Source organism: Dipodomys spectabilis, unplaced genomic scaffold, assembly GCF_019054845.1.
Source record: "Dipodomys spectabilis isolate Male_0828 unplaced genomic scaffold, ASM1905484v1 ptg000140l, whole genome shotgun sequence".
Taxonomy (NCBI): Eukaryota; Metazoa; Chordata; class Mammalia; order Rodentia; family Heteromyidae; genus Dipodomys; species Dipodomys spectabilis.
In genome coordinates this window covers 22,173,508-22,198,003 of record NW_024870817.1, presented here as the reverse complement: position 1 = coordinate 22,198,003, position 24,496 = coordinate 22,173,508, and the positions used below count along the sequence as shown (strand labels likewise).

General features: G+C 35.9%; 1 protein-coding gene across 1 annotated transcript in view; it reads right to left on the bottom strand.

Moving 5' to 3' along the window:
* The window catches only part of Homer1 (homer scaffold protein 1), a 99,164-nt gene that overhangs the window by 63,382 nt on the left and 11,286 nt on the right, over window positions 1-24,496 (bottom strand). Inside the window, exons 2-3 of the mRNA XM_042690916.1 lie at window positions 3,014-3,170; window positions 747-878 (exon numbers count right to left, since the gene is read on the bottom strand). Of these exons, the coding sequence (XP_042546850.1) occupies window positions 747-878; window positions 3,014-3,170 (289 nt within the window). The remainder of the gene's footprint in view (window positions 1-746; window positions 879-3,013; window positions 3,171-24,496) is intronic.

Genomic DNA, 24,496 nt, shown 5'->3' with positions numbered 1-24,496 from the left:
TTGCAAACATGAGCCAACATGTTTGAGATGTCTTACTTTTTGTCAGTTAGCCTTGAACCATATCATCCTCATTTCTGCCTCCAGAATGGATAAGATTACAGGTGTGTGTGCCACTATGTCAGGCCTTAGGTTCAGGTTTCATAATTCAGAAGAGCTTGATATACTTTCCTATCATGAAGACAATGTCTAACTGAGGGGTGTTAAATCTCTGAGCAAAACCCCTTCTGAAACAGTTAAGTCCCAACTTTTATATCTTGTCATACAGATAATAAAACACAAAAGCCCTTCTTAATAAATGCTAACCTTTTTTTTTGGGTGCTAGTCCTGGGGCTTGACCACAGGGCTAGAATGCTGTACCTGACCTTTTGTGCTCAAGGCTACCACTCTACCATCACTTGAGCCATAGTTCTACTTCCACCTATTTTGGTGTTTAATTGAAGGAAAGAGTCTCAAAAACTTCTCTGCCTAGGCTGGCTTTCAACTGTGATTCTCAGATTTAAGCCTCCTGACTAGCTAAGATTACAGGTATGAGCCACAGGCGCCTGCTATGATGACTATTTTTAATGTATACTATTTTCTAAGAGACAGAGGAATCTAATGATCTCTTGCTTCTTGCTCTAAAGTCACTACTGCTATTCTGAGAATATTAACAAATTTCCCAAGTATTTTATAACCTGTTTGCTGTTATCTATTCAATATGTCAGAATTAAAGATGAAGATTTTACAGATATTATGATTTAACTTACTTTTGAAAGATGGTGCTCAGAGGAGAATCCCAATCCATAGACAGTATTTGCCCGGCTATCGGCCCATTGGCCAAACTTCTGAGATGTTTTAGTAAATGTCATGTTTGGGGTGATGGTACTATTTATTATTGCCTGAAAAATAAAAACAAGTATGTGTAACCAGGCCAAAATTATCAAACAAGCATTTAAGCACAGAACTATTTAGTTCTAAAAATTTAGGATCACTGAAAAACAATCTTTAATGTATTAAGGTAAGTGTAGAAGTAGTTTCTGGCATAAATGACAATGGAAAAATACAGTAACCAGCAACTATAAATACAATGAAATTCTTTCCACTAAAAATTCAATATCTTATATTTCAAAGTTTTTCTATAATCTAGAAAACATCAAAGCATTTTTAGCATGGTCAGTTTCTTCCCCAAGAATGTTTAAGGTCATTGTTTATTGAATTTAATGACATTCACTAGAAGCAAATAGACCTCAGTCACAACAGTGTTTGCATATAACAGAAAGATCCCACATTACAAAAAAAATCTCTCAAAATTGAATAGAAAAATCAATAGAAAAAGTGATGCTGGTTTTCTATATCCATAAGAAAAGAAGTTTTCCTAAGGTTGACTTACCTGAAATATATCATGATACTGAAAAGTCTTTCAGTTTTTCCTTTACTACAGGGGACAAAACTTACTAAATATAAGCTTTAACTTCTTTTCTTATAAAGTAGTACAATTCATGACAGTATCACTTCTATTTAACACATAATTTCTTAAAAATAGTACTTTAACATGTTATTAAATATTAACTTGGGAGATCATGAAGATAGATTTCAACTATTATAACATCTTAATTCATTGCTCTGCCAGTACCAAAGTCATTTTAGTGCTCTCCAAAATTAAAACTAAAATGTAATTCCAACAGTAATAAAAAACAGTTAAAAAAAAAAAGAAAGCATGCATCTGAGAACATAGAAGAGGATCACAATGGCTCAATAGCTATGTCAATATGACCATATAAAATGATGTTTATCAAAATGAACTCCAAGAAATGGCAACAAGAGGTTTTGTTTTTTTAAAAAGTGGCACTGTTTGCAGTTATTTCTTTTTTCTTTCTTTTTTTTCCTTTGGTTTATTCCGGGTCACTGTTTTTGATTTCTCTATCCTTTGTCCTGTATGTGTTTATCTGATTTGGGGAACTGAAGGGAAATCACAGAAAAGGTGGGGACAAAGGGTGTATCAATTCAACAGTGGTACTCACTAGCAACTAGTTTGGAAATGACCTTTACAACTTGCAAGGAGGGGACTTGGGGGAAGTGGGAGAAAATGAGGGAGTGGGTAACACTGTTTAAAAGAAATGTACTCGTTACCTTACTTATGTAACTATAATACCTCTGTATATCACCTTTACAATAAAATTTAAATTAAAAAACTGAAAAAAATGCATGCTATCAAATCCATAAACAGACATTTGGTGAACTATTAAAAGTGGAATGAAAAGTCAAACATAGAATAAATTTATCATACACAGTATAAATATAAAATACTTATGAGCTATGCAGGTATGGATGAGTAGCTACATGGATACCTGCCTTATTAAAGACAATAAAACTGGCTTTTTCCTTTCTTGGACAGAAAGTAGATGTGCTGTCTATTGTTATATGAGAGCACCTTCTTTTTTATTTATTTATTTTTTTGGGGGGGTCCGGTAGTGGGGCCTGAACTCTGGGCCTGGGCGCTGTCCTTCAGCTCTTCAGCTCAAGGCTAGTGCTCTATCACTTGAGCCACAGCGCCACTTCTGGCTTTTTTCTTTTTGTTTATGTGGTGCTAGGAATTGAACCCAGGGCCTCATGCATGCAAGGCAAGCGCTCTACCACTGAGCCACCTTCCCAGCCCGAGAGCCCCTTCTTAATCATCAGCGTAGGCAAAAGTCCATGATACTCCATCTAAGTGAAAAAAGCTGGATGCAATGGCACATGACTGTTATTCTAGCAAGCAAGGGAAACCTAAAATAGACTAATCAGGTTCATGCATACACCCAGGTGGGAACTGAGTCCCTACTGTAAACATAATTAGTGCAATAAAGGGCTGGAGGTATGGTGATGTGATTCAAGTAATAGAGCACCAGCTTAGCAAGCACATGGCCCTGAATCAAACTCTAGCACCATAAAAAGTAAGTTTCAAATATTTTAGTGAAGATGAATCAGAATAAAACAGAAATGCTAAACAGTATGTAGCAAAACATCAAGAGTACATAAAGTAAATGTAACTTACCTTTGAGCCATCTAAACTGATTATCCTATACACATTTCTTGTGCTATCATAAAAATAAGACACAGTAACTGCGTGCTTGCTGGTGGGTACCCAATTCTTCTTTGTGTTTGGGTCAATCTGGAAGACATGAGCTCTAGTGCTGAAGATAGGTTGCTCCCTGCAGGACAGAAAAGAAAATGGCAAACTGAAAGCAGCTTATTTTATTTCATTCAACAAAACAACATGAATTAAAGGAATGACTCTGCATAGCTAACAACTCCCATATACCCCAAATCAGGAGAAACTTTATTTCTAATGTAAATATTAAGTATTCAGTTATAAGCTTCTTTAAAACAATTATAGAGCAGGGTGCTGGCGTCTTGTGCCTGTAATCCTAGCTGATCACAGTTCAAAACCAGCGAGCCAGAAAAGTCTGTGAAACTCTTATCTCCAATAAACTACTCAGAAAAAGCTGGAAGCGGTACTGTGGCTCAAGTGGTAGAGCACTAGCCTTGAGCACAGAGAAGCTCAGGGACTGAGCGAAGGCCCTGAGTTCAAGCCCCAGGACCAGAAAAAAAATTATAGTCCATCCTTGTTATTCAGATTCTACATACACAATTTCACCCAATAAAATTTACCTGCAACTCCAAAGCTAATACAGCATATTTTTACTATTAAAGATAGCCAGATCAGTGGAAAGATGTGAGCCATCTGATATGCTTCCATCTGAATTTAATCGAGACAACATTCTACCTTCTTTCTTCATCATTCATACTATATAAACAAGTGTCCTTTATTGCATTGTTGGTATTTTCACTGTTTAAGAGGGTCTTCAACATAGTGCTGAAATGTTCCTAACTAAGCTCTGTCTGTTTCTAGGTACAGCAAAGCTATATATGCCTTGTGGAGAAAACATATGTTAGATAAGCTTCACTCAGGCATGTATTACTGATAGCCATGAGTTTAATGTTAATTCAGTAACAATACATAAACAGAAAAACACAAAATCTAGTTGTAGTGTCCCATACTATTATCTCAGGCTCTGAGAAGATGGGACAGGAGGATGGCAAATTTGAGACAGCTTCGGCCAAACAGCAAGTTTAAGGCTGGTCTGTACTAATAGTGAGATTATATTTCAAAAACAACCTCCCCCCAAAAATAGAAGAGATAAGGAAAGAAGGAAGGGATAAAGGAAAGTGGGGAAGAGAGAGAGAGAGAAAGAGGGAGAAATAAAACAATGTTATGTACTGCTAGTTTACAAAAATGCTGGGAATAGAGGCTTGCAGTCAACTGTACTTTTCCTAGAAACAATTGTTCAGTGTTTGCTAATTCAGTGTTCCTGGTGCCTTCACAGATCATAATTCTACTGTGAAGAATAATAATAATAGATAACTTTAAAAAAGTTTTGCCTGGCTCAGATCTACCTGTTATTAGGAAGTAAAAGTTCAGAAAAAGTAGTACAGCCTTGCACTGGAGATTCATACCTGTAATTCTAGCTACTTGGAAGGCTGAGATCAGAAGAATTGCAGTTTGCAGTCGGCCTACACAAAACAGATCACAAGATCCCATATCTACCAATAAAAATTTATAAACAACAAACGGGTGTGATGGCTCAAACTTGTCACCCTAGCATAAATATAAGGAGTCAGGGTCTAGGACAGCCTAGACATAAAGTTAAGATTCTATCTCAAAAATAATGAGTGCAAAAAGAGCTGGAAGTATGGTTCAGGTTGTGGAGTTCTTGTCCAGCAGTGCAAGACCCAAGCTCAAACCACAGTACTGAAAAAAAAAGTTATCTTCTATTTGACCACCGCATGCTTAACAGATTTTACCTATTTAAAACTAGGCACTGGTGGCTCATTTTACCATTTATAAGCCAGGAACTGGCAGCTCAAACCTGTAATTCTAGCCACTCAGAAGATTTATATCTGAGGCGCTTGATTCAAAGCCAGGCTGGGCAGCAAAGTTCTCCAGACTCTATCTTCAATTAACCAGCAAAATGTCAGACTGCAGGTGTTGCTCAAATGGCAAGAGTGCCAGCTGTGAGTGAAAAGGCTGAGAGTATGAGGCCCCAAATTCAAGCCCAAGTACTGGCACCCCACCCCCCCACCAAATATCCCTAGATTATTCTGCTAACAGACAGCTTACTGAAAACATTTATGGTTAATATACTATACATACTTTCTTTGCTGAAGCAATTAAAAGTACAAAAGAACATTTTAACTGTAATATTAAATGTTGGAAATTAAATGAATTCACTTTTTTCAGTTCAATAATATCAAATACTATTAAAATATTGAAGAAAAACAGTAACATACAAAACAAAAAAATGATAAAAAGTCAAAGCAAATCTAGGCTGTTGGCAAAATGGCTCATCAGGTTGATAATACTAAGTAGCTGGATATCACAGGTCTTCTGTGTCCATTTTACCTAAGTGTGCTGATGTGAAAGGGAAGTACTTTTCCTATAAGTAACCTATCTCCCAGTTTTCTCTGGGAATGTCCATTACAACCTTTATTTTCCCTTTATTCCTGACGACTCATTCTCTCCTTTTCCTCCCCTTATCTTCCTACCTTCCTTTCTCCTTCCCTCCCTCATTCTTTTCCTCCTTTCTCTGCTTTTCATTCTCCTTTTTCTCCTTCTTTCCAAACAGGGTCTTACTACATACATACTGACTGAATCTGCCATCCTCCTGAGTGCTGTGAGTGCTGAGTCCTGGAATTACATATAGGTCTTAATTTTCCCTGTATAGAATTTCTTCTGAAAATAATTGATAATTTTTTTGCCATTCCTTAAAAATGAAAAGAAAGCTATTTCTTCTTGCTTAACTGCTATTATATATGGATTCATGTAACAAAGAATTACTAATCTACAAGACATCGTGCAGAGTGAAGGATTCTGATTTGTAAAGTCTTATTCTTTCCCCTCCCCCCCCTTCTCAATTCTTGACTTGAAGGGAGGTTCTGTTACAACTTGAGTTATCTTCTAAAAGTTGCATAACTTTTTCCACCTTTTAAAGTTCCTGGTAAAAATGTAGTTTATCAAACTAATCATGGCTAGTTCTAAGTAATAACATATAACTCTATTAAAGAATATGAGGAAAGAAGATAGGGCCTTATTCTTTAGTGACTTGATTTTTTTTCTTCTGTCAGTTGTAGGGCTTGAACTCAGGGTCTGGGTACTGTCCCTGAGCTCTTCTGCTCAAGGCTAGTGCTCTACCACTTTAAGCCACAGTGCCACTTCTGGTCTTCTGCTGGTTTACTGGAGATCAAAGTCTCATAGACTTTCCTGTCAGAGCTGGCTTCAAACTTGCAATCCTCAGATCTCAAAAAAGCTAGGATTACAGGTGTGAGCCACCAGCATCCAGCTTGAATTATTTTTTGTTTTTGTTTCATTTGTAGTGCAGGTTAAGGATTGTAGGACTGTGTTCTAATAAATAAAAAACACAATGATTTTCAAGCTCTCTATAACCAATTAAACAAATCCACACTCAATGAAAATGCAAGGTTTTCAGTCCAGTAAAAGCTCTCCAGCTGGGTGCTAGTGGCTCACACCTGTAATCCTAGCTACTCAGGAGGTAGAGATCTGAGGATCAAGGTTCAAAGCCAGCCCGGGTAGGAAAGCCTGTGAGACTCTTATTTCCAATAAATCACCAGAAATCCACAAGTGGCGCTGTGGCTCAAGTGGTAGAGCGCTCACCTTGAGCTGAAGAGCTGAGGGACAGCGCCCAGGCCCAGAGTTCAAGCCCCACAACTGACAAAAATAAAATAAAAATAAAAAAGCTCTCCACATCCTTACAATTTAATTTTGTTCTGAATTTTAAAAAGTCTTTTAGTTATAAGGAGACAACATTTCAATATATCTTAAGTACATGGTTTTTTTTTCCGAAATCTCCTATGAACAGCTGGCTTCTTAAAGAGTTATATTTCAAGATTTCTCTGAGATCAAATGCCAACCTATCCAAGTCTGGATGATAAATATCAGGGAAATAATTTTCACTAATAAAAGGAAGAAAATTCCTACAATGACAGTGTAATGCATCTGAAAGTACATACTAATGAATCAGCCAACCTTTTATTGAATTCCAAGATGGAGGCTGGGGATGCAATCTAGCTCTGGGTTCCCAAACTGCTGTCCTCCTCGTGAAAAGTAAAGAGAAAAGAGAAGAGACCAGGGACAATGCCTGTCCTTTAAAAGTGAGAGAAGACAGACGTATTTAAAATAAAATACGCTCCATCATGAACAATTATCTGAAAATAAGAAACTGAGGAATATTGAGTAGTATGAGGGAGAACTGATGCTTAGGGAAAGTTTGAAACAAATTATGGCACAGTGAGAAGAGAGCACAGTACACTATTGTATTCATGAGGAACATTAATAAGTATGAGTGCCTTTGAAGGAGACTGGAGTGAAGAAATAAAGAAGCCAGTTCATGAGGGTATGCACTGGAATTGACTGAAATTATAAATAGAAAATAGTCTTGCAGTTTGAAATTAAATAAGACAACGCTGTGTTTGCCTAGTATACACAAGGACCTAATTTGGATTATTAGGGGAAGGAGAAAAACCCCAAAAGATTGGCATGTAGTAGGAAGCAGCCACATATGTTGCTAAACACATACAATGCAGGACAGATAGCTTCTTACAACCAAGAATTATTCAGCCCAAGAGTTTGGGCCAAAGTAGGGAAATCCTGATTAGGATCCTAATGAAGAAGGAATCTGAATCTTCTAGATTTTTAGTCTGGGATTGACTGAAAAGATCACAGTGCCAGTATGCAGGAAGAGAAGCAGAAAGAAGTAAGATTAAAGGATCAGATGAGAAAAGCAATACTACACATGTTAATAAATGTCATTTAGGGGAAAATGAAACTTTTAAGAAAGCTGGGAGCTGGTGGCTCACGCCTGTAATCCTAGCTACTCAGGAGGGTAAGAGCTAAGGATCATAGTTGAAAGCCAGCCCAGCAGGGAAGTCCATGAGACTCTTATCTACAATAAACCACCAGAAAATTGGAAGTGGTGCTATGGCTCAAGTGATAAGAGTGCTTGTCTTGAGCTGAAGAGCTTGAGGGACAGCGCCAGGCCCAGTGTTCAAGCCCCATGACCAACAAAAAAATTAATTAATTAATTAATTAATTAATTAAGACGTAGCAGAGAAGGCATAACTGAAATCTGAAAAAACAAAACCATGAAATGAACTTGAAACTGATTGTCCCAGATGTCCAAGTATTCTGGTTAATATCTTTTTTAATACAATGGCTAGCACTTAATTATAAAGATTAGAAACACTATTTTCTTTATATTATTTCACACTCATACAAACCGGATCAAATACTATGGAACAATAGTCTGAGAAATGTGCTGTATATTCAAATAAGTTTGAAATATGTAAAATACTTCACACTCATACAAACCGGATCACATACTATGGAACAATAGTCTGAAAAATGTGCTGTATATTTAAATAAGTTTGAAATATGTAAAATATACATTATAGTAGTGAAGGGTCTAAGAAATTCTACAATAAAGAAATACATTTAGCCTGAATTATTCAGTCTAGGGGAAATTATTTGGCCTCAGAACTCTTTTCCATGAAACACACATTAACAGCTCATAAAATTTAGATTTATTACAGTAATTAGGAGACACAAAGATAAGTTCAAGATATATACTACCTCACTAATAGTTGGTTATGAAATTCTATCATTATTACTGATATCACTAATTATATTTAGGGTTTCTTTTTTTGGGGGGGGGGGGGGTCCGGTCGTGGGGCCTGAACTCTGGTCCTGGGCACTGTCTCTCAGCTCTTCAGCTCAAAGCTAGTGCTCTACCACTTGAGCCACAGCGCCACTTCCGGTTTTTTTCTTTTTGCTTATGTGGTGCTGAGGAATCAAACCCAGGGCCTCATGCATGCAAGGCAAGCGCTCTACCACTGAGCCACCTTCCCAGCCCCACTAATTATATTTAGATAGTAATGATCACTAGAAAATATATATGACAGCTCAAAATTAGGCCTTAAAATTGGTAATAGTTACATTATTTCTTAAATATTTGTTAAAAATTTAACTTTACTAAGAAAATAAACAGTAATCTAAAACTCAAATTTTAATAGTGAATAGGTTTGGCATAAAATGCTTTCGATTAGTGTAGAAAAACTACACAGATACTACGGAATCACTTATATGGCAATGTCTTAGTATCTACAATCAGAATAATAAGCAGTTTTAACTACTATATGGATATGTGAAAAGCTTGTTAGATTACTTTCCTGTTAGTTCCTTAAGCAATTCCTCAAAACTGGTATAAAAAAAATAATAAGGTTCTTCATCCTGGGCTAAAATTCTGTCTTAGTACTATATAATGACAGGGTCTAAAACTGGAAGAATGTTAAGTCTAAGATAACTGAGGAAAAAATTAGTAATATCAGAATCTTGTTTTAAAAGTGAGGCTTATTTTTTTTATTATTATTATTGGGGCTGGGAAGGTGGCTCAGTGGTAGAGTGCTTGCCTTGCATGCCTGAGGCCCAGGGTTCGATTCCTCTGCACCACACAAGCAAAAAGAAAAAAGCCGGAAGTGGCGCTGTGGCTCAACTGGTAGAGCACTAGCCTTGATCTGAAGAGCTGAGAGACAGCGCCCAGGCCCAGAGTTCAGGCCCCACGACCGGACCCAAAAAAACAAAAACAAAAAAAAAGTGAGGCTTATTTAAACTCATGCGACATTACATAACAAATTACGATATTTAAACCAGATGAAAGTGTCTCATGCTTATAAACTAGCTACTCAAAAGGCTGAGATTTGAGAATCTTATTCAGACGTCAGCTCAGGCAGATAAATCCAAAAAACTACATCATCAATTATCCAGAAAAAAGCTGGAAGTAGAGTGTGGCTCAATTAATAAAGGAACAGCCAAGAGTGAAAAGGCCAAGTAACTATGGAAAGCCCAAGTACCAAAAATCAATGAATAAGTATTTTTTAAAAAATTACTATATTTAGCTCTGAAGCATCAGTGTAATGAGAAAGAGTAGCCAAAAAAATAAGTGAAACGAGTATTTGCTGAGAAATTTATGTAAGTTCTACAGGAAAAAAAAGCAAAAAGTTAACATTTGTCATTTGAATATCTTTAATTAAAGAAAAAAAATCAGTGATAACATTGTTTGAAATCACTATATATCACACAGTATTTGAGAATACTGTGTGATTACTCACAGTATTGCATCTTTGTTCTGAGGAAATACAAAGTTATAGGCCCAATAAATACAATCAAACTCAAGAGAAAAGAAATGATACATTTCCTAGTTTACATTTAAAGCTTAGTTTACAAATGTTCTTTTTCAGAGGAGGATACAATGCTTGATAAGAAATGTACTCATTATCTTGCCCATGTAATTGTAACCCCTCTGTACAGTATTTTCACAATAAAAAAAAAAATAAACAAATGTTCTTTTTCCATATGTAAGTACAAACAGATACTCCAGCAAAGGAGATAGAAAGGTTATGGTTTCAATTAAGTTTCCCATTTTATTTAATTTTTCAAAAGAAGGTAACATGGCAGAAGTTTTAGAAACAATGTTGGTAATACTTTCCACTGAGAGTTTGGTTGTTGCAAACACTGTTGGCAGACTATCCATCAATTATGCTTTCTGCTCCTATCTAACAAACCTCAAAACACTATACCCTTCTCTACACTTAAAATAATCATGTCAATCCCATTCTTACCAGATGCTAGCTTAGAAATGGATCTTTGAAGCAATTTTGTTCGATGAAGTAACTACAGAAAGTTTTCTGGACGCTTTTAAGGTCACTCATGAAGAGATAATCACTCATATAAGAAAGGGTGTTCTCATAAATAATGTTTGCACATGACACTCAGACTTGATGAGGCCATTGTAGCACCGTAATAGGAATATACCAGAGAACAAAGCCAACATTCTTAGTTAAAAATAGATGTCTGCTGATAAGCCCCTCACAATCATAGTTAACTTTCCAAAAATCCACTAGGCTTTTTGTAAAAATGTGCGTAAAACATAAACCTCACAAAATAACAAAGTACAAGAACGGCAAGGATTCTATGTGCCCAGGGAAAGCAGTATTGTGACAGGAAGCACAGCGGTTACAGAAAAGGCTAAGCCAAACTCCCAGAAAAGAAGCTGAAACTACCAAGATTATACTGGCGGGCTGTGTTAAAGCCATTTGGACATCTTGTTGGCTATTAAGAGATGCAAACATTCTGATCTGGAAGAAGATAAAAACAGAATGAGGCACATGTTTTAGCTCTAACTTTTGTTTTGAAGTCAATAAAATCATGAAGTCTAATTTCAAAAAGAAAAAAAAAAGTAAATGGAAAAACCTGGTTCCTTGATATGTCTCTGAACTTATGAATCAGTCTACCTCTAGACTCTATTGTAATAAAACAAGCTTCCCAGTAGAAACAGTTATCATTATAAAGATTATACAAATGACAATTGAAGAGATTTATATATAATGAACTTCGCAATCACATCCCTTACCTCCAATAAAACATTAATGTAGTCCTTGAGAACTCTTGACTGATGGTTCTTCCTTAACTTCCTAATAATTCCACAGTATCCATAAATGGACTTTAGGGATCCCACTTAAAATTGTAGAGCTAATAAAGAAAATTATTTTTTTTAAACTGCACTGAGATGAGTGGGAGAAGAAATAGGAACAAGAATATGGAAATTGTGACACTTCACTATCCGTTGACTTTCTTCTACAAATATTTAATTTTCAAAGCTTCTAACCAAAAATGAGCAGTGAAAGAGTTTGTCAGCCACACCAAAACAACAACTGAAAAAACTAAGAACAGGGATCTTTAAAAGCAGTTTCCTACAGGGACAGAGATGAATGACAGCATTTTATGGGATAAGGGACTACTACTTTTTTTCATAATCATTTAACTACTATTTAACTTTTCAATCTTGTCTAGGTACTAAAATTATCCTTATAACTGGTACTATGGAAAAATTAAACTCTGAAAAAAACTGAAGAAAGAATGCTATAGGGAACATTTTTAAACACTACTGAAAACCATAAAATGCCTACTTTTAGGAAAAGTGCTTCTATTATTCATAGAAAAGATAAAAGGAAAAGCAGAAATACAGACATGACTAATTGTTGGACTGAATTGATCCAATATAGGAAAGAAATACCTTCCTTCATTAGAGTAAATGAAAGACAAAAAAATTCTGGTTTTGGCTTGGTTTTCTTTCTTTTCTTTTCTTTTTTTTGCCGATCATGGGGCCTGAACTCTGGGCCTTGGTGCTGTCCCTCAGCTCTTCAGCTCAAGACTAGCATTCTACCACTTGAGTCACAGCACCACTTCTGGCTTGTTCTGATTATGTGGTGCTGAGGAATTGAACGCAGGGCCTCATGCATGCAAGGCAACCACTCTACCACTGAGCCACTTTCCCAGCTGGCTTGGTTTTTTTTAGAGTGTAAAGTGGTAAGAAAAGCTGGACAAGGCTAAAATTGAGGACAACAGTAAGGATAAGTCAAGGAGTACACAGACCATTTACCCAATGGTCATTTAACTTCATTGGTAATGTCTGAAGAATTTGGTTTCAGTGCTACTCTGACCATACAGAATACCTTCACAGATCAGAAGGTGCTTAATCATTTGAATTTTTGAAAAAGAACTGGCTAAGTTAATATTAATTGCCAAGAATCTGGTATCAATCAATCTCACTGCCCCTTCCACCTAATTCCTCTTTCTTGCATGAGGACATGCACACACACATATACCCCTTACAAAACTTAACAAAAAAGTTCTTTAATGCTGTTGAAGATTGCATACTATGTAAAAGAGAACAATAAAACCCATTTTGTTTTAAAAGACAGAGGGAGACAATAAGTAATAATAAAGAGGGCGAATTTGATCAAAGAACCTAGTATGTATGCCATATATGGAAATACTATAATGAAATCCCTTTGTAAAATTAATATGCATTGACAAAAAGAAAAAAAAGCACATTATAACTGTATATTCCTATTACCATGGTATGCATTTAACAGCTGATTGCTTATCTACAGAATATTCTTTAAATATATAAGTTTGAGGAAAGCCAAAATTACAGTATTGATGCCTATCCAATACATAGTTATACAGCAGGAACTCCATCTAGTGATGAACAAAAAACATAGCAGGTCCAGGCTTTTTTTATATTGATCAAGTTACTATATAATGAATACAAATTTGTAAAGTGATATTGCTAAGAAAGGTGAACAGACTTAAAATGTGACACCAAAGAAACAGAGATGTGGTTCAAGTGATAGAGCACCAGCCTTGAGTAAAAAATGTAATACTAACTAAAAAATGTCTTCCCGAAAGTTTTGGTTTTTTTTGGTCAGTCGTGGGGCCTGAACTCTGGGCCTGGGCACTATCCCTGAGCTCTTCAGCTCAAGGCTAGCGCTCTACCACTTAAGCCACAGTGCCACTTCTGGCTTTTTCTGCTTATATGGTACTGAGGAATTGAACCTAGGGCCTCATGCATGCAAGGCAAACACTCCACCACTGAGCCACCTTCCCAGCCCCATTCCAAAAAGATTTTGTTTTTAAATTATACTATCTGAATTCTCTGGTCCTTTAGCTGATTTAAACTACATATTTAAATAACAGATTTTTTGTCTAAATCACTGCATCAGAAATACGTTCATGACATGAAGTATTTAATTAAATTTGCAAATTCCAGTAGATACCAAATGACACTGTACAGTTGGAAATTTTGATTATTAACTAAAATATATTTAAACAGTAGCAATACTGTTTATATTTTGTAGTGGTAGAGCACCAGTACCAGCCTTTAAGTGCAAAAAAAGTGAATAAGCAAGAGCTCAGTCTCTGAGTTTCAGATATTCAGAGTAAAGAGCAAGCACACCCATTCAATGTCAAGAATCTGGGTTTGTTATTTATTAAATAATAGCCAAGTGACATTTTCTCTGTCTCTACATTTCAGAGACCTATTTAAAATACTAGGTTATTTTTAAATATAAAAGGAACTATGCCTGATACATATTACATTTAAAATAACACCTTTATAAGTACATTTAAAATTAGTATACTATTTTCAATTTTATAAGACTATTTTTCTCTTCCCCTGTGATTTTCAATAAATAAAGCTAAATTCAGAGAATTGACAGTATACACTAAGGAAATCTAATGAAAATAGTCTTGTAATGACTAGAGTTTAATTCCTGTTACTATAGGTGCCATATTACTAAAAACCTAAAATGATTCCCAACAGACATCTAGTTTAAAAAAAAAAAAAAAAAAACACTTCAAAAAAGAATTAAACATTAAAAGGTCATTTAAGGGCTGGGAAGGTGGCTCAGTGGTAGAGTGTTTGCCTTGCATGCATGAGGCCCTGGGTTCGATTCCTCAGCACCACATAAGCAAAAAGTTGGAAGTGGGGCTGAAGAACTGAGGGGCAGCACCCAGGCCCAGAGTTCAGGCCCCACAACGGGGGAGGGGGGAGGGGGGAGCCATTTAAGTTTGTTCTTCTCCCTGGCTCTCCCCTTCTTTTGGCAGTATTGGGATCTGAACTAGGGACTGAAGTACTTTATTACTTTAGCTACAAAGCCACTTCATGTTAAGTTCTAAAATCACCTTTAGGAAACAAAATTCTCTTCTTTTATACCTGCTCCTACATGCTAAACAACAGACATTTTATATGAATGTGCAAATATTTTAAATATACAGAATTAAAACAAAAGATATGTAAATACCATGGCAAAATATTAACACCTGCAAACTTGTTTATTCTCTAAATTATTTTGTATATTTCAAACTGATACAATTTTTCTGGTTCTAATTAACACTGAATATTTGAACAATTGGTCACATTTTATTTTCCACATGTATAGGCAATTTACTTTAACTACCATGTAAGAGGACATGCTATAATTAGAACCTCCCTATCATATCTGAAAGCCTCTAACCACACTACTGAGCATTTGAAATATGACTAGTATGATTAAGAAAATGAATTAAACTATCTGATATTCAATATTCTTTCTTCTTTCTCCAACAGTAAACTTCATGAAACTTAAATTTGGATCAAGTACTTAGGATAAAAATTTAACATATTAATTAAGATGTGTTTGAAATGCTATATATTTTTTTCAAAGACAGTAGAAAAAGAGAATGGAAAATATCTCAATTTTGAAAATATCTCAATTTGAAAGATAATATATCTTTAATATACATCAGATATATTAAAATTAATTTTATCCCTGTTTTTAGTGATGAGGAGGTTTGATCTTGGAGCTTCATGCTTCCTAGGCAGGTGGTCTGCCATTTGAGTCACAACCTCAGTCCTTGATTTCATCCTTTGTGAACTATAAAACAAATAAAATTACATGTTGTTCACATTATATTCTTAATGGAGAATATTGGTCTAGACAATGGATACTGTATGCAGCCATTTCCTTACAGGTTGCTCTCATTTTTGCACACAATGTTTCTGTATGCACATATGGTAAGAAATATACTACAAGTAGAATTCCTAATCATATCCACCCAAAGCGTATATCTAAACTGTTCTTCCTAGCATGTATACCAATTTACACTCTTATTAGTATTACATTCTACCTTCACTTGTAAATGTCCAATTAACATCTTTAATTTGTGTCAATTTAATGGGCATAAAATGGTATTCCTTGCTTAGCGTTGAAGGCTAAGCAACTTGTCAAGTATTTCTGAGCTCTCTGAGACCAGTGGTTTTCTGCATTCACTTGTGAACTTGTTTAAAATCTTATTTTAGTCCAGATGATAAAAAGCTAGATCTACAATTCAGCTCTCAAATCATATGTATGAGAACATCTCATATATCTAATATTAATCAGTAAATATTAAATATGAATTAAATAAAGTCAATACCCACTACAGCACAACTGAGGTGCTTCTTTTTACTCAATTTGATGACATTACATCATTATAGTACAGACATAGAATTATTTATTTTTCTTTCCCAAAAGTAACAAGGTTATTACATATAAAATTTAATTTGTATAGGCCAAAATACTGGCATTTGTCTAAATTTTTCTATGAAGTAGATAATTAGAAACAGTAAAGAATAGTAAATGCCTTAAACTTTTAACTTAGTCATTAAAATGTTTTAGTCCAGCATCAACTAACAACTTAAATAAAACACACTTAATCTTAAATTGGAGGTCAAGAGTAATAGCACAATTATATTGTCAATTAGGTAAACTCCTGAATGGCTTTTTAATAGTAAACACCACTCCATTTTATGTCCCTCAATGCATTTTAATTCCAACATCCTCAGTACTTAAAGACTTACTTTCATCCTATCAAGTTTTCTCTCTTCACACTACTATTAAGAGCTACTTCTGAGTGGTCCTCAAAGTCATTTGGATATCTAACAATGAACAACATCTGGAATTTTATGTACAGTAGTCACACATCCTCAATTATCTAACTTTCATATTCTTTTCTGTTGGAAAAAGTTGTATTAAAAATTACTAAATATGGGCTGGGAAGGTGGCTCAGTGGTAGAGTGCTTGCCTTGCATGCATGAGGCTCTGGGTTTGATTCCTCATAAGCAGAAAAAGCCAGAAGTGGCACTGTGACTCAAATGGTAGAGCGCTAGCCTTGAGCTGAAGAGCTGAGGGACAGTGCCCAGGCCGAGTTCAGGACCCATGACCGAAAAAAAAAATAAATTAAATTTTAAAAAAAATATACATATATACATTACTAAATGTGAGTTAAATTTTGTCAACTTCTCTAATTAATATCAATTATAAACAAAATTCTTTTTCCACATGTGTCCCAATTTGGGAGTCTGCACTACAATTCCTGTAATAATGCAGTGTTTTGACTCAAACATGTATCTGTTTCACAATGGTGCTAATTATTCCATCAATAAAACATAATAGAAGCTCAAACAAATATATTTTCTGATTTTTTGAAGTTATTTAATGTTTGATACATGAATGTAGTGTTACTCTGGAGGCCTTTTGTTCGGTTTCTCTAAAAGTAAATTTTATTAGATAAAAAGAGAGGATGACTTCTGAGGTACTTGATAGAGGTAATCACTGCAGATAAAAGTGGACTAACAAGATAAAACATAACGATTTATTTATTGAACTCTGGGCCTGGGCACTGTCCCAGAGCTCTTCAGCTGAAGGCTGAAGCACAATTCTGGCTTTCTGGAGGTTATTTGGAGATAAGAGTTCATGGACTTTCCTGCCTGGGCTGGCTTTGAACCCCAATCCTCAGATCTCAGCTTCTTGAGGAGCTAGCATTACAGGTGTGAGCCACCAGTACCTTGCTACAACATAATTTAGAACAGTGTTTTTCAAGCCAGAGGGCTGTAATCAATTGAATGGTGAATAAGAGCATAGAAAAAATTAACAAGGAGTGGTGCTATGGCTCATATGGTAGAGCACTCGCCTTGAGCAAAAGTAGTACAGAGACAGGGCCCAAGCCCCAGGACAGAGGGGAAAGGGGTGCGGGGAGGGGGAATACTCATACACACACACACACACACACACACACACACACACACACACACACACACACACACAAAACAACAGACATAAAGAAGACAATATACTCACAAGGGCTGGGAATGTGGCTTAATGGTAGAGTGCTTGCCTAGCATGCATGAAACCTTGCGTTCAATTCTTCAGTACCACATACAGAAAAAGCCAGAAGTGGTGCTGTGGCTCTAGTGGTAGAGTGCTTGCCTTGAGCAAAAAATAGCTCAGGAACAGTGCCAAGGTCCTGAGTTTAAGGCCCAGGACTGCCCCCCCCCAAAAAAAAAATTAATATGACCAGGCACTGGTGGCAGCTCACACTTATAATCCTGACTACCCAGGAGGCTGAGATAGGAAGATCCTGGATTGAAGTCAGCCCAGGAGAAAAGTCCCCATGAGACTCTTCATCTTCACTCAAAAACCAGAAGTAGAGGCTGTGGCTCAAATGCTAAAGTACTACTAGCTTTGAGTACAAAGAGGACAGTGCCCAGGCTCTGAGCTTGAGGCCTATAACCAACAAAAAGAAAAAAAAATTAACATGAATATAAAACATCTAAGTGTATCACATGTGACAAGGGCATGAGTGTCACTCCAATTTCATGAAACTCTTGGCTACACATTTAAAAGTGTGATATAATTTAATTTTTTTTACACTGTGGATCAAAGTCAAAAAGTTTAAAAACTTAGGCCATCAAAATTCTTTAATGTTCATGAAAATCCTGTGAAGCAGAAGTCCTAAGTAACTTCAAGTCACACAACTAGCAAATTATATGAAGTTATTTTGAAAATGGAATTCTGCCTCACTTGAAATCAAAGAACTTCAAATTAAAACCATGAATTATTTTTTCAACCTGTCAAAACAGGATTTTTTAAAAAAATTTCTGGCAAAATTCAATATTAGTCAAAGTTTAAGGAAATGTGACACTTTCAGAAACAGTCTGTGGGAGTATAAATTAGTAAAGTCTTCCTGGAAAACACTCTGACAATGTATTTCAAAAGCCTTTAAATTTCTGTGCATATCTTTTGACACAGAAATTCTATTCCAGTAACTTGCCTTAAGAATTCTAAACATAAGCAAAGATATGTCTAAAGAGATATATCACCAAAAATAACTAAAGCCTATAAATTAACATGTCCAATAAAGTAAGATCATATAAATTATGGTACAACCATTTAACAAAATAGTATACATCCATGAAAAAAACAAGTTTAGAGTATTCAGTGACATAAAATGTTCAAAATTATAAATGCAAATAGTTCATAAATGATGACAGTATAGTGGCTGTTCTATACAGAAAAAGATAAAGATATACTTACTTTGGCCCCTTGCCCTGCCTTCCCTGTCTCAACAGACACCAGAATGATCCTTTCAAAAACCAAGCTATCATTAAAACATTCTGGTTTAAAAAGGAGTGTAGGGAGAATAATTAAGCAAATGCTGCGATTTTTAGATGGCTGGTGAAGTGGTGAGGAGGTTGTAGATACTTTTCTATATGACTACAAATTTTCCTCATACTTGTTTAAAAATAACAAAACTTAAATCAGTGTATAATTCTTTGATATTTTCATAGTGTTTTCACATGTGGCCTAGTGACCTTTTATTAGTGTTTCCCAGCTCTGGCTGCACATTATAAACCAGCCTCCATTCCCCCAATCAGTGGTCTAGGTAGGACAGCCCAGCATCAGTGTTTTTTAAAAACTTCCAAAGCAACTGTCATGTGTTGCCAGGAGGGAGAACAGCTACAGAATATAACCCCTGGTCCATCTCCAACCTCATATGGCTCTTGTCCTTCTTTTGTTCCAGCCACAATGGCCTACTTGATGCTTCTCAGATACACCAGGCATATCCCAGACCACAGCCTATACCTGAAGTGCCTTCTTGCCTCAGATCTACCCATCATCTTTGTCTCCTCCAGCTCTTTGTTCAAATGTTACCTTCTCAGTGAGGTTGAACCTGCTTACTACATTATAAATACTGCATCTCCTTCTCTCTCTTCTTCCAGGATTCCCTCATTCTCATGTTCATTCATTCTGAGGGGGAAAAAGTATCCCCCTCTGGTGATACTAAGTTTGAACTCAAGACCTTGCACTTGCTAAGCAGGAACTCTACCATTTAATTCTTGCCCCTGGCTCTCTTATTCATTCTATTTCTTTTACTTTTCCTTCTCAGTACTTACCATCATCTGACAATACAATGTTATTTTCTTATTATTCCTCTTTGCCTAATAAAGTATATAATCTTATCAAGGGAAAGAATCTATTTTAATAATTGCCATATCTCCTTAGCAGCTGAAATAATTGGTATATATTAAGCACTCAGAAAATAATAAATGTGTGGAAGACGACACACCAAAATGTTTAAAACTTCTTGGAATAATAAGTAACTTATTTTTTTTTATAATCTCAATTTTCTATGTGAATGTGTTATACATAAGAAAAGTGTTTAAGCAAAATGTTTAATCCAATGTATTTTAAAAATACAGCTATATTGGTGCTGGGAATGTAGCTTAGTGGTAGAGTGCTTGTCTAGCATGCATGAAGCCCTGGGTTCAATTCCTCAGTACCACATAAACAGAAAAAGCCAGAAGTGGTGCTGTGGCTCAAGTGGTAGCAGCCTTGAGTTCAAGCCCAAGGACTGGCCAATAAATAAATAAATATATAATATATAAAAAATACAGCTATAGAATGTTGTCATGGTGATCATTCAAGTACATGTAGAAATAGTGAGCTGTAGATTTCCATAATTTACTGAATATCTTAATTTTTTAAGTGAGTCCAGTTAAAATATTATAGCCCTAGCGAAAAGTATATATTTGTGGATACTCTTGCCTATAAAAATGCTTCCTAAAAAAGAAGTCAGCTACAAATCTCCCTTGTTTCAAGTTTTTTGTTTTTGTTTTTTGGGATAGGTCCTGGGATTTAACTCAGGGCCTAGATGCTGTTCCTGAGCTCTTTTGCTCAAGGCTAGTGCTCTATCACTTAAGCCATAGCACGACAACTTTCAACTGTTTTGGGAGTTTTGTTTTTGTTGTTGTTCTTTTTTTTTTTGTGCTTAATTGGAAATAAGTCTCATGGACTTTTCTGCCTAGGCTGGTTTCAAACCACAATCCTCAGATATCTGCTTCTTGAATAGTTAGGATTACAGGCATGAGTCACCACTATCTGGCTTCTTCCCTGTTACAATACACAATGTGTTGCTGTACAAGAGGATGCCATTTTTTGTGTGTATGCCAGTCCTGCAGCTTGAATTTGTGGCCTAGGAGCTGTCCTTGAGCTTTTGTGCTCATGGCATGGCTAGTGTTCTACCACTTGAGCCACAGCTCCATATCTGGCTTTTTTGGTGTTTAATTGGAGATAAACTTTCCTCCTACAGAATAGTAATATAGTGGGGCTGGGAAGTTGGCTCAGTGGTAGAGCGCTTGCCTTGAATGCCTGAGACCCTGGGTTCAATTCCTCAGCACCACATAAGCAAAAAGAAAAAATCTGGAAGTGGCGCTGTGACTCAAGTGGTAGAGCACTAGCCTTGAGCTGAAGAGCTGAGGGACAGTGCCCAGGCCCAGAGTTCAGGCCCCACGACCGGACCCAAAAAAAAAAAAAAAAAGAATAGTAATATAGTTAGATGGCAAATTTCTGATTATCTCCTTCCCTAGAATACTTTCACTGAATTAAGATTTATAGTTCTATTTGGCATTGGTGGCTCACACCTGTAATCCTAGATGCTTGGATTGTAGTCTGAAGCCAATCTGGGCAGAAAAATGTCCTAAATTCCAGGCTGGCAGTACGACGCGCCAGCCATGAGTAAGTATAAAGTCCCAATACGAGGGGGAATTTTTTGTAGTTCCCCCTTGAATCTTTTAACTTATTGATAAAAAAAAGAGTCTTCTCTGAATCACTATTTAACTCAGTATCTTATATGATGACAGTTGTAGGGGGAAAATTTGCTTGCTGTTATGCCCAATCAAGACAACTCAATGCACACATTAATTTGCTAAGAAACTCAGCCAGGTTCAGTTTTCCATTACCCTAGTAATGGAAATGTAGTCTTCTACATTTATTTACCTGCTTCATGTCAACACTATTTTTATTCCTGATTTTAAGAAATACAGAAAATTTTCTGTAGAAACTAATTGTGTATAGAAGTTTACAGACTTAATAAAAACGGTTCAGCTTAAATAAAAGATGTTAACCCAAAAGATGTAATAATGACAGAAAAGACTTGACAGTTTTAAACCTTTCAGATTTATGGTATCAGTTTTAAACCTTTTGGATTTATGGTATCAATAAGAACATAATAAATTATTCAACAACTTTAACCATTTTTGTGAAAGAAGCCAAAATTGGCTAGTCCAAACAAAGACTTTTAAATATACAAAAGCCTAAAGAACTTACAAAATAAGAATGTGGTAAATTCTTTGGTTGTAATGAACATTTCTGAGTTTACAACATGGTCACAGGGCTCTAAACACTAAGCCTATGTTATTTAATCTTTTAAAAATTTTAAGTAGTTATTACTACCCCCTTTTAAAAGTGTGAGGAATCTAAGGCATAGAATGTATAACTAGCCTGACACATTATATTGCTGGTATTCACACAAAGTCCTGCTCCAGATCCCATATCTGTATCTGTATCTTACTGTGTGGAAGAACTCTTTTATTATATGAACCTTAGTTCAATATTGCCACTGAAGCTACACCTGGTCTGTAAGAGATAGTCAATAAATGTTGGAAGAATATTTAGAAGTTTTACTGGAAAGAAAATTAAGATAGGAAAAACACTGGAGAAAAAAGCAGACAGTATTTCATATATGTAAGGTTTATATTTTATCAAAATATATTCTTTTTATCACATCCTTTTAAAAAATACTGCTTTGTGATCAAATCTAGTCAATGTCATAAGCACTTAAGTAATAATTTGAAATAATCAACTTCTAGACTCAAAGAGCAACATATTAATCTCAATATGCTAACACTTGTCTTTTTTTTTTTTTTTTTTTGGGTCCGGTCATGGGGGCTGAACTCTGGGCCTGGGCGCTGTCCCTCAGCTCTTCAGCTCAAGGTTAGCGCTCTACCAGGGCCTCGTGCATGCAAGGCAAGCGCTCTACCACTGAGCCACCTTCCCAGCCCTAACACTTGTCTTTTTATTTACTTATTTTTATTCTGTCAAAAATGTAATCACTTGCCATGCACAGGTGGCTTATATTTGAAATCCTAACTACTCAGGGGACTGACATCCAAGGACAGTAAGTAGTTCAAAGCAAGCAGAGGTAGGAAGGATCATGACAATCTTATCTCTAATTAACCACCAAAAAAGCTGGAAGTGAAGCTGTGGCTCAAGTGGTAAAGCAATAGCCTTGAACAACAACAATAACAGCAAAAACAAAAAATATACACACACACAAAATGGTCAGGGACAGTGCACAGGCCCTGAGTTGAGCCATAGGACCAACACACACACACACACACACACACACACACACACACACACACACACACACACACACACACACACACACACACACACACACACACACACACACTTTCCCTTGCAGAAATATGGCTCAAGAACTATGATAAATGGCATGACTAAAAATAAACTTTAGGATTCTTCTACTTATCAATCTAAATAACTCAGTATTCTAATACAACTATCTTCAAAATTCAAGTACTCATGAACATACATACATCTTATGAAAACACTTAAGTACCCTTAAAAGGCCTTAACAGGCACAGCAACTAAAATTACAGGTATGTTATGTCACTTTTGTCAATAAAATTCCAGCATGTGGAATTCTTCACAATGGCCAACTTTTAATTATAATGAAATATAAGGAAAACTAGAAAATGTCTCATTAAATCCTAATACCAAGGCTAGCAGGAGTTGTAAGCATGCTTCACAAGGCTATTTTATCATGATTCCATTTTCATCTTTGGTGAAGTATCAGGTAGCAAGGTGATAAAATTTGAATAACTTTAGGAATGTCTCAGAAAGGATAATAAAAGGCCAAAAGGAATCTCAATGACAGCTACTGATCAGCAGGAAGCTGCAAGGTAGCAATAAAGAATGCAATAGAGAGGGTTATTCAGAATAATATATACATATATGCATATGTGTGTATATATATATATATACACACATATGCATATATGTATACACACACACACACACACACACACACACAGTGAAAACCCTTGGTGCAATTCATACACTTTTCCTTTGTTTGTTAGGTCTGAGTCTGGCGCTCGAACTCGATACCCTGATACTTTTGCTCACTGGCTACCATTCTACCAACTGAGCCATACTTCCAACCTCAATACAGACTTTTAAAAAAGTGAAGGCAAATAAAGCAGGCTCCGCTGCGGGGGGAGGGTGCACTAAGGATTAATATGACCCAAGTAGTTTGTTTGCATATATAAATGAGAACAATGAAAGCTGTTGAAATTGTTTTAAGAAATGAGTTAAGGGACAATAAGAGAGGATTGAGGTTGGCCTGAATATATTGCATCTGTCTGGTAATGTCACAGCTGAAATTCCAGCTGTGGACAACTAATGTATACCAATAAAAAATAAAAATCTTGAAATGTTAGCACTACTACGCTATTAAGTTTTTTTTTTAAGTAAACACTAATAAGAACTAGGAAAAAGAGGTTAAAAATGATTGCTTTGTTAATAGTATTTTTTTCAGAGGGCCTTTTTTATTTAACAGAATATCTTGCCTGATAGAATTAATCTTGTATAATAGATATGGCAATTTTATAGACTATTTTTTAATTTATTTTATTATAAAGATGCTGAACAGTGGGGTTACAGTTACATGAGTAAGGCAATAAGTACATTTCTTGTCGAGCATTGTTACCCCCTTCCTTGTTGTTCTCCCACTATCCCTTCCCTCACCTACTTCCCTCACTCCTCCTCCCACCCTGAAGTTGGAAAGTTCATATACTGTCTTGTGGGTATCAATGCTACAATGGGTTTTCCTGTGTCCATT